Source organism: Phyllostomus discolor, chromosome 1 (assembly GCF_004126475.2).
Source record: "Phyllostomus discolor isolate MPI-MPIP mPhyDis1 chromosome 1, mPhyDis1.pri.v3, whole genome shotgun sequence".
NCBI classification, from domain to species: Eukaryota; Metazoa; Chordata; class Mammalia; order Chiroptera; family Phyllostomidae; genus Phyllostomus; species Phyllostomus discolor.
The window spans coordinates 25,313,906-25,329,190 of record NC_040903.2 but is presented as its reverse complement, the minus strand read 5'-3'; the positions used below and the strand labels follow the sequence as shown (position 1 = coordinate 25,329,190).

At 45.7% G+C, this 15,285-nt stretch overlaps 1 protein-coding gene across 2 annotated transcripts; it reads right to left on the bottom strand.

Moving 5' to 3' along the window:
• Window positions 1-3,114: 3,114 nt before the first annotated feature.
• Window positions 3,115-15,007, bottom strand: UCHL1 (ubiquitin C-terminal hydrolase L1). 2 transcript variants are annotated; one of them, XM_028506651.2, is made up of 9 exons: window positions 14,875-15,007; window positions 14,748-14,759; window positions 14,144-14,272; window positions 10,914-11,064; window positions 8,215-8,300; window positions 8,088-8,135; window positions 7,279-7,345; window positions 6,431-6,489; window positions 3,115-3,556 (listed from the first exon to the last, which is right to left on the bottom strand). In XM_028506651.2, the coding sequence occupies exons 1-9, from the start codon at window positions 14,905-14,907 to the stop codon at window positions 3,470-3,472; spliced, it is 672 nt and encodes a 223-aa protein (XP_028362452.1). In that variant the 5' UTR covers window positions 14,908-15,007; the 3' UTR covers window positions 3,115-3,469. The 2 variants fall into 2 exon arrangements, with proteins under 2 accessions (XP_028362452.1, XP_028362451.1); XM_028506650.2 differs by having other exon boundaries at window positions 14,144-14,759; window positions 14,875-14,946.
• Between the last annotated feature and the right edge of the window lie 278 nt (window positions 15,008-15,285).

The following is a 15,285-nucleotide window of genomic DNA, read 5'->3' as shown; positions in this document are numbered from 1 at the left end:
AGTAGCTCTATAACCCAGGCTGTGGAAAGCAGAACAAAGCCAAAGACAGAAAATGAAGTTAATAATTTGTACTGGCTTGTTATAAAGAAATTTGAGTAAGCTAGAATTCACCAGCTTAGTATGCTCAGCATTCTAAGTACTAGGGGAAACACGTAAGCTTCTGAATTATAAAAGTCACATAGTAATTTTAGAAAGCTTAGAAAATGAGCATATGAAGTTAAAATTGCCCATAATCTCAATATCCAGAGATGGGGCAGACCCACGCTTTTGAGAAACTGCAAATGTCACAAGGATGCACAAGCCAGGACGCTGGAGGGCCTATCAAAGGGCGGGGCCTAAAGCTTGAACTTCACCTGAAGTCCGCCTCTTCCAGCAATCAGTATATTGTGGGGTCCTAGAGCCAGTCTGCTCCGGGTTTGAGGATCAGCATCCTTCACAACCAGGTGACCTGGGGTGAGTTGCTTAAGCTTCACTGTGCTTTAGTTTTTATCTGAAAACATAAGGATAATGTTTTCAATCTTTTATTGACTGATTTTCTTAGAATATAGTTAAGCATTTAGTTAGCTTTTATGGTCCTGTCTTTTCTAAACAAATGTATACACATTTTACAAAACAATCTCACTCATTTCATGAATGAATATTTTTGCAAAGGGCTCTGTAAGACAGACCAAGTACTGTACACTGAATAGATGTAAAACCTAGACACAGCCAGACATTCTGGGTGTTAGTTAAAAGGGGGATCCTTAGTGTCAGGTGGCTTTGCCTGTGGAAAACACTGCGGTCACCTTCACCATGAAGACTAATAACATTCTAAGGAGTAAGTTTGCTGGCCATAGATCTTTGATAAGATCTAAGATGTCAATTAAGAGGGCTTGCTGGGTAAACAAGGGCCTCTGCATTGCACAATTCCGGGGGGGGGGGGGGGGACTGCCTTCATATGGAATACAGTCAGTGGTACCCCCAGGGTACTGCATGGCCCAGGCCTCGGACACCAGTGGGAAGTTGGTGCCAGATGGAATCTTCTAGAGTCCAGGCCCTTCCCAGGCATCTTTTTTCTGTACTGTGTTTATTTGAACATAAAGCAAGGAAGATGAGGGGGAGGGTACTTCCTTTGCCCAAAGCGGAGTTCAAAGACAGGTCTGATGAGCCGGAAAGCCTGTTGTAGTGACTCCCAGCTTTAGGAAATCACTGCAGGGTCCAAGTCCCAGGGACTGACAGCGAGAACCTGGGTATGTTACTGAGCCTACATGCCTATTTCCTCAGTAAAACCGAAATTTCTGTACCCCCTGGGGTAGAATTACCCACATACGCCAGGCATTGAATACCCTTCCACAGCGCAGCATGCAAAGGCATGGGAGCATTTGAAAGCATTTGGATAAATGTGCTTGTCACACATGAAGCATGAAGTCTTACAACCACCACCACTAAACGTAGCTATGGTTCTTAGGCCAAAAGCAACCTTTCCCAGCTCCTATTAGCAGAAACAAGCCTTGTTTTGTTTCCTTTCCACAACATCCAAAGCAGCTGTGCAGAAGTCCCATACCCAGTGAGACTTGAAAGTGCACGCCTCTCGTTTTAAGTCTAAGTAATTAGAATCACCTGAATCACTATAGATTTAGTTTTCCAAGAGAATGTTAATAGTGTGGGGGGTGGGGAGAAAGGCAGCAAAGAGGGAAACATTAGATCTATAATAGCATAAATAGAAAAAAAGGGAAAAATAAAACAGCATCCAAGAGTTAAAAAAATGTTAACAGTGGTGATCACTTTACTCCTAGGAACCAATGTATTCTTCCCTGAGAGGTTGGCCTCGCAGGTATTGCCTCAGGGTGACGGGCTGAAAACTCAGAGGCAGCCGAGACTGCTGTCTGGACCCTGGCAACAAGCAGGGTGATGCAGCTCTTCTGTGAGGACCCCAGGAAGAGCGGGATGCACGGGGTTTCCTCCCCACTGCCCTTCATTCCCGTAACTAGAAAGGCACTGTTACCGTACGTTCAAGTATCAGTTGTTGAGAACGGCTGTCATTTAATCTTTAATGCGTATGTGTCCTTAACCATAAAATAGTAAGGCTTAACAAGAAATGGCAGAGACATTTGTTTAAAAAAAAACACTAATTTCTAGAAAGCAAGGAATTGCTGGGGGGAGAAAAACTACATTGATTGGGGTATGTCAAACGGACACAGGAAGCAACTGAAGTAATTCTCAGTGGTCAAAGCTAGAACAATTCCAGCAACAAAATGTTACTATTGGGTTATAACTCAAAGCATAAAAATAAGTATCCATGAATTCATACTGATAAATTACCAAATGGAGACAAACCTCCCTTGTAAAACAATTGCAAATAATTTAGACACTCCACCCACAAGGAGCCAGGGCATAATTCCACTCCTTCCCCGAGTTCGGGATACAAAGACACCCTCCTACCAGAAGGGTCTGGAAGGCGGGGGAGTGGGAAAAGTAACCACACTGGGAACACTTGACAACGGTCACCTCAGTCAGGTGATCAAGGTCGGTAACAAGAGCAAGAATCATGTTGATGGCATGTATCCTTTAAACGTGATGAAAATGGCACTTCAGCTCTGTGGTCTTCCTCCCCCAAAACGCCGAACCCCAGCCTCATTAGGAGAAAACCATCAGGCACACCCTCGCAGAGGGGCATCCTGCAAAACACCTGAGCAGCGCTCCCCAGGGCTGGCACGGTCATCAGAAACACAGAAGGCCTGAGGAATGACCACAGCCCAGGGGAGCCCAGTGAGCCAAAACTAAATAAAATGTGGTATACTGGGCGAAAAGAAGGGTATTTTGTAAAAACTAAGGAAATCTGAATAAGCTACGGGCTTTAGTCATTAGTAACATTATCAATATTTTTATTAATTATAACAAACATATCACACTAAGGTGAGATAACAAAGGGAGAAATGGATAAAGGGCTTATGGGAGCTGTAACAGCTTCTAAATTTTCCTGTAAATCCAAGATTGTTCTAAAAGTTTTTAAAGTATTTCAAAGTTTACAAGTAAACAATAATATAAATATATAGAAAAAAAGCCTAGCCAATACCTCTATACATTGGAATGTATTGAAGGGAATGTAAAAGAGAAAAAAAAAACAGTTTAGGCTTCTCTCTTATCAGCAGAAAAGTTTTATTACTTATAAGGACAAACAAGTTATACCACATCCAAGGCCTTACCTTACAGACACAAACCAAAGTAGCCATTTAAAGCATGAGATATTGAAGTACGAGACACACAGTGCGGGAGATGCTTCGCGGTCTGAAGCTTACACCAACCTGCTCGGTCAACAGCTGAGCTCTGCTAGCGCCTGGGTGTGGCTGAGGGGGAGTACAGCTACAGAACCAAAGGGGAACAGCTGTTTTCTACAAGGACTAAAGCATTTTGAAGACTGCATTGGTAGGGACATATTTTGATGTTGAAGGAAAGAGGGGAAAAGAGCTTAGTCCCTCCCCACGGGGCATTAGGCAGCCTTGCAGAGGGCCACGGCGGAGAATCGGACTTCCCCTTGCTCACGCTCAGTGAATTCTCGGCAGACCTTGGCGGCATCCTGAAAAGGAGGAATGGCATTAATATCCAAACGGCAACGGCAACAGGCAACTTTCCCCTTGGAATGAAAGTTCCAAAGGGAAAGTAGCAGCAAAGCCTATGAACGCTCCAAGTTCACCCTAGTCAACTTTAAACCTCCCCTGAAACTTCAAAACCAGGGTTCAAGGCAGGAGAAGAAAATCACGTGATTAGAGAAACGAGCTTGCATCACGGATCTGCCTTCAGAAGCATTGACTCGTTTCTTACTCCCACCCAGTGCTGTGTTTTCCCACCTGTGCCTGGTTTTGGCAACAAAACTATACTACTTGTGGTCTTTTCCTCAAGTCAAAACAAGATAGAAAATTGATCTCTATTCCAAAAAGGAAATGTTCTCCTAACTCAGAAATTCAGAGTAGACACAAATTTTTTCAAAGTAACAAAAGAGCCTTAAAAGTTTCAATACCTGGTACTCTAGGTACAGACAAGTGATGGGTTACTCATTTTAAGGCCCAGATTACAAAGACTGGTAACAGAAAACTGATCCCAATACAGGCATAACTCATTTCACTGCATTTTGCTTTACTGAGCTCTACAGATGGTGCGCGCTATTTTTTTTTTTTTTTTTAGCAAACTGAAGACAAGACTCTACCAGCAGAAAGATTACGACTTGCTTTACTGTGTAACTGTTTTATCACACAGATCTGGCACCAAACCCACAATATCTCAGAGATGTATCTGTATTAGTTATTTACCAAATTCTAGGTTTTAAAAATGACTGGGGATCATAAATATCAATCACTCTGTTCAACTGGCAAGGGGTCAAGTTGAAAGAGAGCTCCACAAACCCCATCAATGGAAGTAAGACCTTTAAGAGGACAGGTACCACTCTGGCAGAACATCAGCTCCCAACTACGAGAAATCACTGACTCGAGACTGAAAGATCCATCACGGCAGTTTCGCTCCTACTCTGAAACCACTTAGAAAATCTCTGGTGAGTCCGGATTGACAGCTACATTTGATTCTGTCCGAATGTTTAATACACTGATATTCCAGACCCTAAGGACTTGCCCACAGCGTGAAGAATACAAGTGTGGGCCTCAAATGCCACCTCCTGCACAGACAACGAGCCGTTACCTAAGTCATTCAGGTTTAGGACAGTTGGGTTAAAAAACATTATTTTCTCTCTGGCTTAAGTAAATTCTGTATATAGTCTGAAAAACCTAAAAAAACTTCTTTAACCACCTAGAGTCAGCCTCACTCAAGAATTTTCACTAATTAAGATACTGGTTTGGTTTATATTCACTTAATTTTACATGAGATTCTAATGACAGGTTTTGTTTTGTTTTTGAACAAAAAAGTTTTACCTTCCCCACACCTTTGTAAGTTCTACTCATGTAGCAGTTGTAGGGGTCCCGTGTAGGGTGCATTTCACATTATCAGTATAATGTTAAATATGTTAGCCTGGCCTTCAGAGCTTTATTTGGAGTGTCTCTGCCCCAAATGGGCCATGGCCAGATACCGCGCCTCTGGTCTCATTCTCTCCCTAAGTAAATGCTGACCCTCTCATCCTGCTTCTCTAGGTCTAGTTCTCCTTTATCACTATCCCATTAACCCCCATACAGCCAATATTTAGCTCCAACTGCTTTTGGGTGCATCTATCAGCAAACTGGAGAAAGTGACCCTCCCTCCTGGAGTGCTACTGCTTGTCCCACGGCACCTCAAAGCTGTGAGGTCTGTCATGTTCCAAAGACAGGTCTGTTACAAAGAAAGGCCATCTTGTACAGCAACTGGGAGTACAGGTTCCAGAGACCGACTGTCCAGATCTGAGCCATGGCTCTGCTGTCTAAGTCATTGACCTTGGGCATCGCTTCTCCTCCTCTGTAAAATGTGAGCAAGGATACCTGCCCACAGTATCCTTCTAAGGATACTGTGAGAGCTCTGTGGAGGGGTCAGCAAATAGCAGCCCGTGGGCCAGAAAGAGCCCACAGCCCGTTTTGTGACTAGAGTTTTGGTGAGCTTATCGGGAGGACCTGGAGCTCAAACAGCAGAACTGAGTACTTGCAATGGGGCCATAGGCCACATGAAGCTAGAGCACCTTCTGTCTGAAAAAGTGTGTCAACCTCCAGTCTACACACAGCAAGTACTAGAAAAAGGTTAGATATTAGTACTACAAATGCAGAAGCTCTATGTTAAGTTTTTATTTCATCCCAATTAAGCAATTTCCTTTATAATAGAAAACTGACTGAACTGTAGAGACTTATTTTCAGGGTGAAGAGGCCTAGAGCCGTCTACCACCTCTGGTCCAGGATGAAGAGGTTTCTGTAGTCACTTGTACTGGGACAGGGACACTGTGTTCCTGGATCTTCAAGTTCTTGCCGGGCAGGTTTTGAATCTGCTTCTCTCGTCCGGTAACAGGGGACCACGTGGGGAGAAACCGCTCCTGAAGTCAACTGCCTAACCAGAACCCGTAACAGGAACACACTACCTACAAAACTGACCCAAACCCAGCAGTCTGGGAGGGATGCGCAAAGGCTCAGGTTTTGGTTCCACAAGCTACCACGGAACCTGACGAGAGGACAATGGTCACCTTAATCCGGCAAAGAGGCAAAGCAGTGGCTTTTCAGGCTATTTCTAACTGTGGGCTAAAGACAGCACACGACACAGAATAGTCAGGGCTGCTCTGAAGGATCCTGTTTAAAACCACTTGCTATAAAATAAGGTAGACAGAATTACTAAGATGATCTTTAAGCCCCAAAGAATGCTATTAACCCAGATGACTGTTATTAACCCAGATGTGACTGGTACCGGCTCTACTGAAAAAAAGTGTTAGCACTTTGTAATAGGTAGCTTGACTAAAGACGCCTGGGCCCTCCTGGGGACAGATTCCCAAGCTTACCTGCAGCAGGGAGTCCTCCGCGCTGGTGCCATGGTTCACTGGAAAAGGCATTCGTCCGTCTGCAACAAAGAAGCCAGGTGTCAATTTTCTCTGCACATGTTTTGGCTACTTTTATCCAGCCTAAAGAGAAGTTCAGGGTTCTTCCAAATACCACGGCCTCTCCCACAAAGCAAGCCTAGTTATAAGGCAACAGGCTGGAAACGAGGGTACAAGTAACACGATTCCACAGCCCAATCCAGCCACCGTAACTGAAGGACTTGTGCCCCACCTCTGGGAAGAGCCACAGAGCAAAAGGCAGATTCAGTCTCTGAGGTGCAGGAAGGTGGAGGCAAGAAGGGCCCCCTGAGGTTGCTCTGGCCCCTCAATGACCGCCGATTAGCTCCCACACCCACAGACAGTGTCTGGACCTGAAGCAACAGAACTTTCTCCATCAGTACCAAGATGGCTCTAACAAGATGGATAATCTTTCTTGCTGCCACACACCAGTTCACAGAAATTACCCCAATGTGTGCAAGTCCTTTTTACCCAAACAAGGTCATACTTAGGTACCTGTCTTTTTCCCAAAGTATTCCCTTTCTGAAAGGCTGCTGCCAGTCACACCTGACCCGTGCTGGTCTGGTCTCTTCACGGGTCTGTGGCTAAAGCCGCTTATTTGGCAGGTGGTTGCCCAGCAGCGGTGCTCTGGGCAGCGTAAAGGGTTAATCCCCCCCATGAGAATTCCCTGTTGCTCCAGCTTCATACACAATGATATGCTGAAGTGCTATAAAGTTACATGCCGTTACTGTAAAAAGGGATTCGGTATGGACTGATGAAACTGTGTTAGATTCCAAAAATGGAACACGACATACCAAGTTCATAGAGGTGGCCGTCCACGTTGTTAAACAGAATGAAATGGAAGTTCACTTTGTCATCTGCCTGAAGAGAGGCGAGACATTTTTTTTGAAAATAAGTATTTTACAAAGCAGAACTTAATTTGCTAAACATAAATGTAATATATTATAAATAAGTATACTATGCTTGAACCAACTTGCTTTCATATTTTAAAAATTACTATAGGTAACATTTAAGGATTTCCTATCTATGAGGCTCTAACCTAAGCCCATTAAGGCGGACAGATTTAGCCGCCAGAACTCTAGGACTTCCCTTTTACTGAGGAGGAAATGAAGGCTTAGGGAGGATAAGGATCTCATCCAAGATCAAGACTAGACAGTGGCAGGGCAGATTATCACTACAGAAGCAGAGTAACTGACTTAAATCTAATTTTACAGTTGACTAGAAGGCTCTGTTCAGATTAATGGTACATACGAGCCTTCTAGAAACTGCCAGTCCTTGTTTGCATATCTTACTGCCCCCAACAGTCCGTGAGAACATCTGAAATGCTCAATTATTAGGTGAGGCGTTAGTCTATTAGACTCCTTTAGATCTCAACAAAATACTATCAGTTTGAACTTACTCCAGACTACGTCAGTTAGATTTCTGACAGCTGTTTTTATAAACAGGTCTGGTCAGAGCCTTATTCCAGTAGGATTTTTTGGCGTTAACTGGCCTTGGGTGGAAAACAGCATCTGCCGCATTCCAGTAAGAGGTTACTTCACGCATCTGAGGGAAACCCAGGTGGCACTGGGGCAGCCCGGCCCTGAACTGTGTTTGCACTCACCCGACACTGGCCCTCCTGTGCCACAGCGTCATGGGCGGACTGAATGGCCTGAGACAAAGAGAGAATCGTGAGCACAAACACTTCCAAAGTTACTGAAAAAGCAATGCTCTGGAACTTCTCTTCCTACCTCATTCTTTTCGAAGCACTTTGCTCTGTCTTCAGGGGACAACTTCTCCGTTTCCGAGAGAAACTGTTTCAGAACTGACCCATCCTCTTTTAAAAAAAAAAAAAAAAAAAAAAAAAAAGCTCATTAGTACAGATAAAATAGTGCAAGTGAGTGCACATTTACTGCTGATTTAAGCTGTCACACAGCCGGCCATGTTCAGCAACCTGAATTTTTGCTATGGCCTCCAAGGACTCGGATGAGTTGCACCTTCTGCACCAGCCTCTTTTCCCACCACTCCCTGGGCACAGCATTCAAGCTAGGGAGCCCACTGTGCCTCCCATGTGCCAAGCTTTCCTGCCCCAACTGCCTTCACCTCCCACCTCACATTCATCCCTCGGACCTCTCACCATCACTTTGTTAGAGCACGTACCCATCTGCGGCGTGTATCTGTGAGCTCTTTGGTGCCATAAGGACAGAAACCATCTTGTCTTTTGCTTTTTCTCCAGAACTTGGCAATGCACAATTAAATGTGAATTGCAGACATAACATTCTAACCTAATGACAGCTCTCAACCAAGATTTGTGTTTCAGGATAGAAAATGCATGCTTGGTACCCAGTCATCCAGATAGACATCAACCTAAGGATCTTAAATAGAAATGTCACGGGCCAAATAGTCCGGCCTAGAGACAGCGGACTGGCTCACGGCTGGAGTGAGTGTTCGGTCACTGCTCAGTGTGGGGAAGTCTAGGACACACTGACTACCCAGCTAAAAAGCAAGGGCACTTATAGTTTAAAAGACCTCAACTTGAACTTCCAGGTCTAAGTGTAACAAAAGTAACTTTGTTAAACTGGAAGGATTCAAACTGGGAAGTGACAGGAGTCCTCGTAAGTGGGTGAGGAGGACTGTGATTCAGGCTCAGCCCTGGGCACCACCGGACCGTGGTTACAAAAAAATCACAGTATCTCTGCTGACCTCAAGAACACAGGAGCCTGAATACAGTGAGACTGACTGCAGAAGCAACATAAAGGATTACATAAGCTACAACTTTCTAACATGGCTCCGTCAAGTTAATTTTGGGGGAGGAATAAAAACTTCTAGAAGATCTGGATATTTATGGCCAGGCAGGTAGTTCTTTGTTTGTTTTCTTAATTTCAAAAGTATACCAGTAGTAGAGTCTTGGCCACACCTCCCTTGTAAAAAGAAGTATATATTTTTCCATGTATAACATGCCCCTTTTTTGTCCAAATTTTTTTGGGAAAAATAAGGATAAGCATTACACATGGGTAGTACCTGAAATACCTTGTTATCTGTTCTTTTGTGATTATTTGTTCCATAAGATTTCTTGTACCATAGTATGTTCAAAAATAAATGCCAAAATTTCTTAAATATCTAAATATAAGTAAAACATTAAACCAAAAAAATTAAAACGAAAGATTTTTTCCCGACAGTTTGGACCAAAAACACGGGTGCACATTAGACATGGCAAAACATGGTATTTTCACTACAAGCAACAGTGTGGATGGACTGTTAGTTGAAATTATTCAGTCTGTAGCCACCCCATCTACTGTCTGAATCAGATTACTGCTGCTGATTTTTGTGAAACGCGTCCTACTGGACCACAGCCACACCCACTGGTTTGCACTGTGTCTATGGTGCTTTTGCACTACAAGGGCAGAGACCCTATGGCCCTCAGGCCTGGAAGATTTTACTCCCTGGCCTTTTAAGAGTCTGCTGACCCTTGGCTTAGATCAGACATAATGGCAATGTATTTTAACATTATTTTAGTGCTGCTAATTAAGTCTTGGACAAGCTTTAGGGCTGAGACTCACTCATTTCTTCTACATCCTCCACAGCATCCACTAAAGGTAGGCTAAGGCTCTGACCTGACTTTGTTCAAAGCGGAATCCTTTCAAGGTTCCGATCAATCCTTTCAAGGTTCCGCCTGGCTGCTAGGCCTCTCTGCAGGAACTTCCACACACTCTGTGCCCAGCTGCTCTAAGTGGTCTCCTGATGCTTATGAGACACAGAGCCACTAAAGACAAGTTCCATCTGTTGACATCTTACAGCCTAACATCATCTCTAATTCTTCAGAATCACTGAGAATTGGACACATGAAAATCGACAATAATCAGCATCAAGTGTTCTTTATCCTTCACCTGAGACCCATCTAAGCTGTCTACAAATGCAGAGCACGTACAGAGCTGCAGTGCAAAACTCTACCACTCCCGCCCCTGGCTGGTGTGGCTCTCGATGGGTTGAGCACTGGCCTGTGAACCAAAAGGTCTTGGGTTCAATTCCCAGTCAGGGCACATGCCAGGCTGCAGGCCAGCTCCCTTGTTGAGGACATGCAAGAGGCAACTAATCGATGTTTCCCTCCCATATCAACATTTCTCTTCTTCTCTTTCTCCCTCCCTTCCCCTCTCTAAAAATAAATAAAATCTTTAGAGGAAAAAAAAACTATTATCACTCCCTCTTCCTCTCTGGTTCAAAGAAGCCAAACCATGATTTTTAGAAAATAAGTCTCCTTCCCTCAAAAGAGAGAAACAAGAATTCACTCCCTGATTACATCTAGATAAGTTGGTTTCAAAAATTTTGAAGGCAATGACTTTGGTGAGTAGACCACTGTGGGGGCGGGGGGGGGGGGCACATTCTTGGAATAAAGAGCAATGGTTAATTCGAGGTCAACCAGAGGATCAGTGGCCTCGAAACGCACACCTACCAAATTCCAGTTTGTCCTGATTATTGGCCACTGCGTGGATGAGCCCAATGGTGCCGCATGAGTTCCCAATGGTCTGCTTCATGAAGTACACCTTCGGGCTGACTTCTTGTCCCTTCAGCTCTTCGATCTGCTTTTTCCTGAAGTTCTCATGCTGGGAGTATAAAAACCATGTGAGTATCTCAAAGTGGAAATGCAAAGAACAGACGGCAGCACAGTAATTTCTACCACCTAAATGGAAACACGAGTAGGATGTGTGACCAGCAGCCTCAGTTCTAGATGCTGGCCAGTGCCCAGGGAATGGCCTGTCTGCCTCCCACGCCCATGCCGGCCCGTGGGGTTCTGAGAGGTTCTGAGACTCCACCCGCATGCTGCAGTGCAGTAATGGCCCTGGATGTTGCCCAAGGCTTTGTCTAGACACCACTGCAGCCTTTTAGCTGGAAATGCATGGTGTCACAAAGTAAAAAAAAAAAAAAAAAAATATCAGACAAGTTCATTACATAACCTAAGGATCTCAAATAGAAATTGTAAGGAGCCAAAGAGTTTTCTTCCTTTAGCACAAACAATGACTGTGTTTCACACGGGTATCCCGATCAAGCTTTGGTTAAAAATTCCACCCAGTTTATAGCTCACTATTCTTTAGCACTGTACCTCTATGCTACCCAGGTATACTTCTCTTAAAAAACAAAACAAGCCTTCACTGTTGAAAGGTGCAATTTAAAGAAATTGCACCTTCCCTCCCCCTTTTTTATGAAGAAAAAGACAACCAGTCTAGGGTGCTGGCTTGGCTGTGATTTCACAAAAACTCCTCATCCTGCGAGAGGAAGATGGGACACTTGTTTGTCCTTGCCGACTACAGGTTGAGGCCAGATTAGCCATGGGAGGTGGGGAGGAGGGTACAGACCAGTAAACAAATGCAGCTAGAGGCAGTTTTGCTCAAAGCATCCACTAGCTCTTTGTGCAGTCATTCAGTGGGCCTGTCTGAACCTTTCACTAACACATTTTACAGACCCTGCAGGTATGACTCCTCAGTTAAAAGCAGGGTGCTAATGCCACAGAAACACTATTACCCATAAAGCAGTAGAAGTCAGACAGAAAGAACACCAGAAACATATTTCCAATTCTAGTAGCCTTCCGTTACTGCACATGGAATTGAAGTTTAGGTCTTATCTGTGGCCTCCTCCGAGGAATCCAATCTCTCTGTCCCACAAGATCAACTTAAATTCCAACTAGCAGGAAGGTCTAGCATCACATACCTTCCTACCAGACACTTAAATTCAGTTACTCAGGGACTATCAAGGCTTCTCACTTTTCTAGGTTAGCTGAAATGTTTTAAATGGAATAGCACCATCCTTTAGGATTATTTGAGCTCTTGCACGGAGACACTTATGTAAACACTTCATTATCACTAAAAATTAATGTTTTCAACGTGGTCCATTTAGGATTGTGTAAGACTCTCGTAGGCAAAATTAAATGCTTTCTAAATTAACATTAGTTTGTTTGGAAGTCAACCTACAAACCTCGACTCTTTTGCATCGGTGTCCGCGTTTAGCCCAGTGGGTGTTTTGTGTCACAGAACCAGGCGCTCCAATCAAGCTGACAGGCTGAACTGGAGCTAAAGGACTAGTAAGTACTGAGCTTTTTCAAACATAAAATAGTCAAAGCAGAACGTTCTCTAACAAAACCACTTGATCCAGCAAAAGAACAGTGGGCTTTTGAAAGACAAGCACGCTGCACCACTGCCTCCCAGAGGCCTCGCTGCTGAGAGCGGCTCAAAACCTCCGAGTCATCATGGTTCCTCTAATGAGAAAGCCCTGTGAGGGGCTCAGAGGAGAGAGAAGATTGCGTTTCACCTGCTCATCAGGAAAGTTTAATTTGACTTGCAATTTTTGGCAGTTCAGCTTAGCTTTGGCAATGAAAAACAAAATAAACAAAGACCCCACATGTCCCTGGGATTATCCTAATAGCTTTAAAAAGGAACACCTGGAACTGCCCATAGGGCAGGGGTGTCAAACTCATTTTCACTGGGGGCCACATCAGTACCCAGGTTGCCTTCAAAGGGCTGAATGTAATCTTAGGGCTGTGTAAGTGTAACGACTCCTTAACTAGGGGCAAGGAGCTTCACGCTACCGCCACGTAGAAACAAGGTGGCAGGCCGGATAAAAGAAGGTGGAGGGCTGGATTCAGCCCACGAGCCTTTGTGTTTCCCACCTGGGCCCATAGGGCTTAATTTACACTGAGGATGCTTTCAGAACACGCCGCCTTAGGATGCTGCTTCAGTTAAGCCCACTCTGAAATGATGCCTCAAATGCTAATGCCTCAAGTTTTGCCAAAGGAAATTTCAACCACTCCCTAACCAGGGGTCAAGAGACAGCCAGAGGAACTAGACAATACCACGCTAATTAGGGGAATTCCATACACCTCAAGACAACTATTATCCCAGCTACCTTTTTCAATATCTGATGCTCAGTCTTTGAGGTATATACATCCACACACACTAGGAGGAGGAAGATCATCTAAAAGGAAATGAAAAGCTGTTTCCAAGATTACTTTAGTGCCCACCTTTTTCATTTACCTACAAGCAGAGAGGAAAGAGGACAAAAGAGATGGAAGGAGGTTTCCACACAGAAAACATACACAAATGATTAAGTTTTTTTTAAAGCACAAAGGTGAGGCTAAAATCCAAGTGTGCCTGTTGCAGGACGTGGAGGAGTGTAAAGAATTCCGGGTCCACTGGAGACTTAGGCAGTGGAGGTACAGAATTAAAGAACCTACTATTTTCTTGTGATTTAGGCAAGCCCATCCCCCTCCAGTGAACATCAAGGTGGGAGTCTGAGAACCAAACAACTGGCAGGTGACGGCCCTTAAGGGGAAACCACCACCCATGCCTTGGCACAGAAGGCTCAGAAAAGCCTAGATTCAAAGAAACTTACAAGTAGAGTGAATCATTTCTCTGGATAATTGGGACGATGGAACGGAGATCCTGCTTCCCTTCCAAATTTGAGGCAATGCAGGATGGATGAGCAAGGAGGCAGTAAGTTCTATTACAACAGGGGCTCCAAAGAATAGGTACCAAGAAAGAATGGACTCCTCCCTCCACCCCCACAGCAAGAGGGCAGTGTTGCCCGGTTTGCGCGGATACGCCACGTGGGAAGAAGAACCGGGATTCCATACTGTCTTCAATGCCTCATTTTGGTTTGGGAGCGGTGCGCTCTCCGGGTCCCACGTCCTACCTGGGCGGTGAGTGGAAACAGCAGCAGCAGCGCGCAGGCCGGCGCAGGCACCGAGCTCAGAGCCTCCTCCTCCAGCCCCAGCACGTCCACGAAGCGCCACTGGCCGGCAACCCCCAGCCGGGCCAACACCTGCGGAGAGGAAACAAGGCGGCCAGGCTCCGGGAGACACGCAAGTGGTGGGCACGTGCCGGAGGGCGGGGCATACTCTGCACCCTCCGCGCGCCCGCTAAGGCTGGGAGGAGTCCCCATCTGAGCCTAGGAGTCTCCGCCCCGTTCCCCACCTCTACAGCGCAATGACACAGCACAAAGCGAGGTCCACACGTGGCTCCCGCGAAGCTCGGGCACCGGAGTCCTGCGGCCCGTGCCACGCCCTCGGGAGCTCCACGGGGCGCTCAACTCTGGGCGTAGCCTCCTCCTCCACCAGCATCCCACCCCCGCCCCCGTGCTGGGGGCAGAAGAAGAGCGTCCCGACCGCGCCCCAGCCCCGCTCCTCTGGAGCTTGCAGGGCGCCGTTAAGTCCCTGTGAAACCACCGGAGCAGGTGGGCACCTCCGCCACAGCGCCCCTGGGGGGATGGGACTGAAGCTGTACGAGACGCCACTCACTTTGTTCAGCATCTGAAAGACAAATGCAAAGAAAAAGACAAAAATAAAACCAGTGAGCAATACGGCTACCTGGCGTGGGCTGACCCTCTGTCCAGTGGTCCCCGGCCACTGTGCACCTGATGCTCACCTCGGGGTTAATCTCCATGGGTTTGAGCTGCATCTTCCCCAACCGCAGGTGAAATCACTACCCAGAGAAGAGGAAAAACAGCAAACGGAGCCGCCCAGGCTGTAGCTATAAAGCGCCGGCCTGACGCACTGTGGGTGCCTGCGCAGGGGGATCGGGGCAAAACCAACGAGGGGGAAACAGCAAAATGGGAGCGAACTCCCCTATGCGCATCGTGGAGTGGTACGGCCGGGCCCCCAAACCTTGCAGTCTCACTTGCTGGTGAGATAATCCGCTGGTTGTTGGAGATGGGTCTGTTGGTGGGTGTTCCTTTGAGTATGTGAAGCAGTCCTTTTAATGGAGTCTAATTTTTTGCGAAGTTTCTGGAAACTCTTTCTTTCTGCCATCCCAATTACCCGAAATCGCAGGGTTTCT

Bases quoted from the DNA above. Each gene is read 5' to 3' on its own strand.
- UCHL1 (XM_028506650.2), bottom strand. From the start codon at position 14,392: ATGGGGACTCCTCCCAGCCTTAGCGGGCGCGCGGAGGGTGCAGAGTAT. The intron at 11,065-14,143 runs GTAGGACGTGGG...TTATACTCCCAG, and splicing joins TGTTTCCACTCACCGCCCAG to CATGAGAACTTCAGGAAAAA. The intron at 7,346-8,087 runs GTGAGTGCAAAC...GCCTCTCTTCAG, and splicing joins CACAGGAGGGCCAGTGTCGG to GCAGATGACAAAGTGAACTT.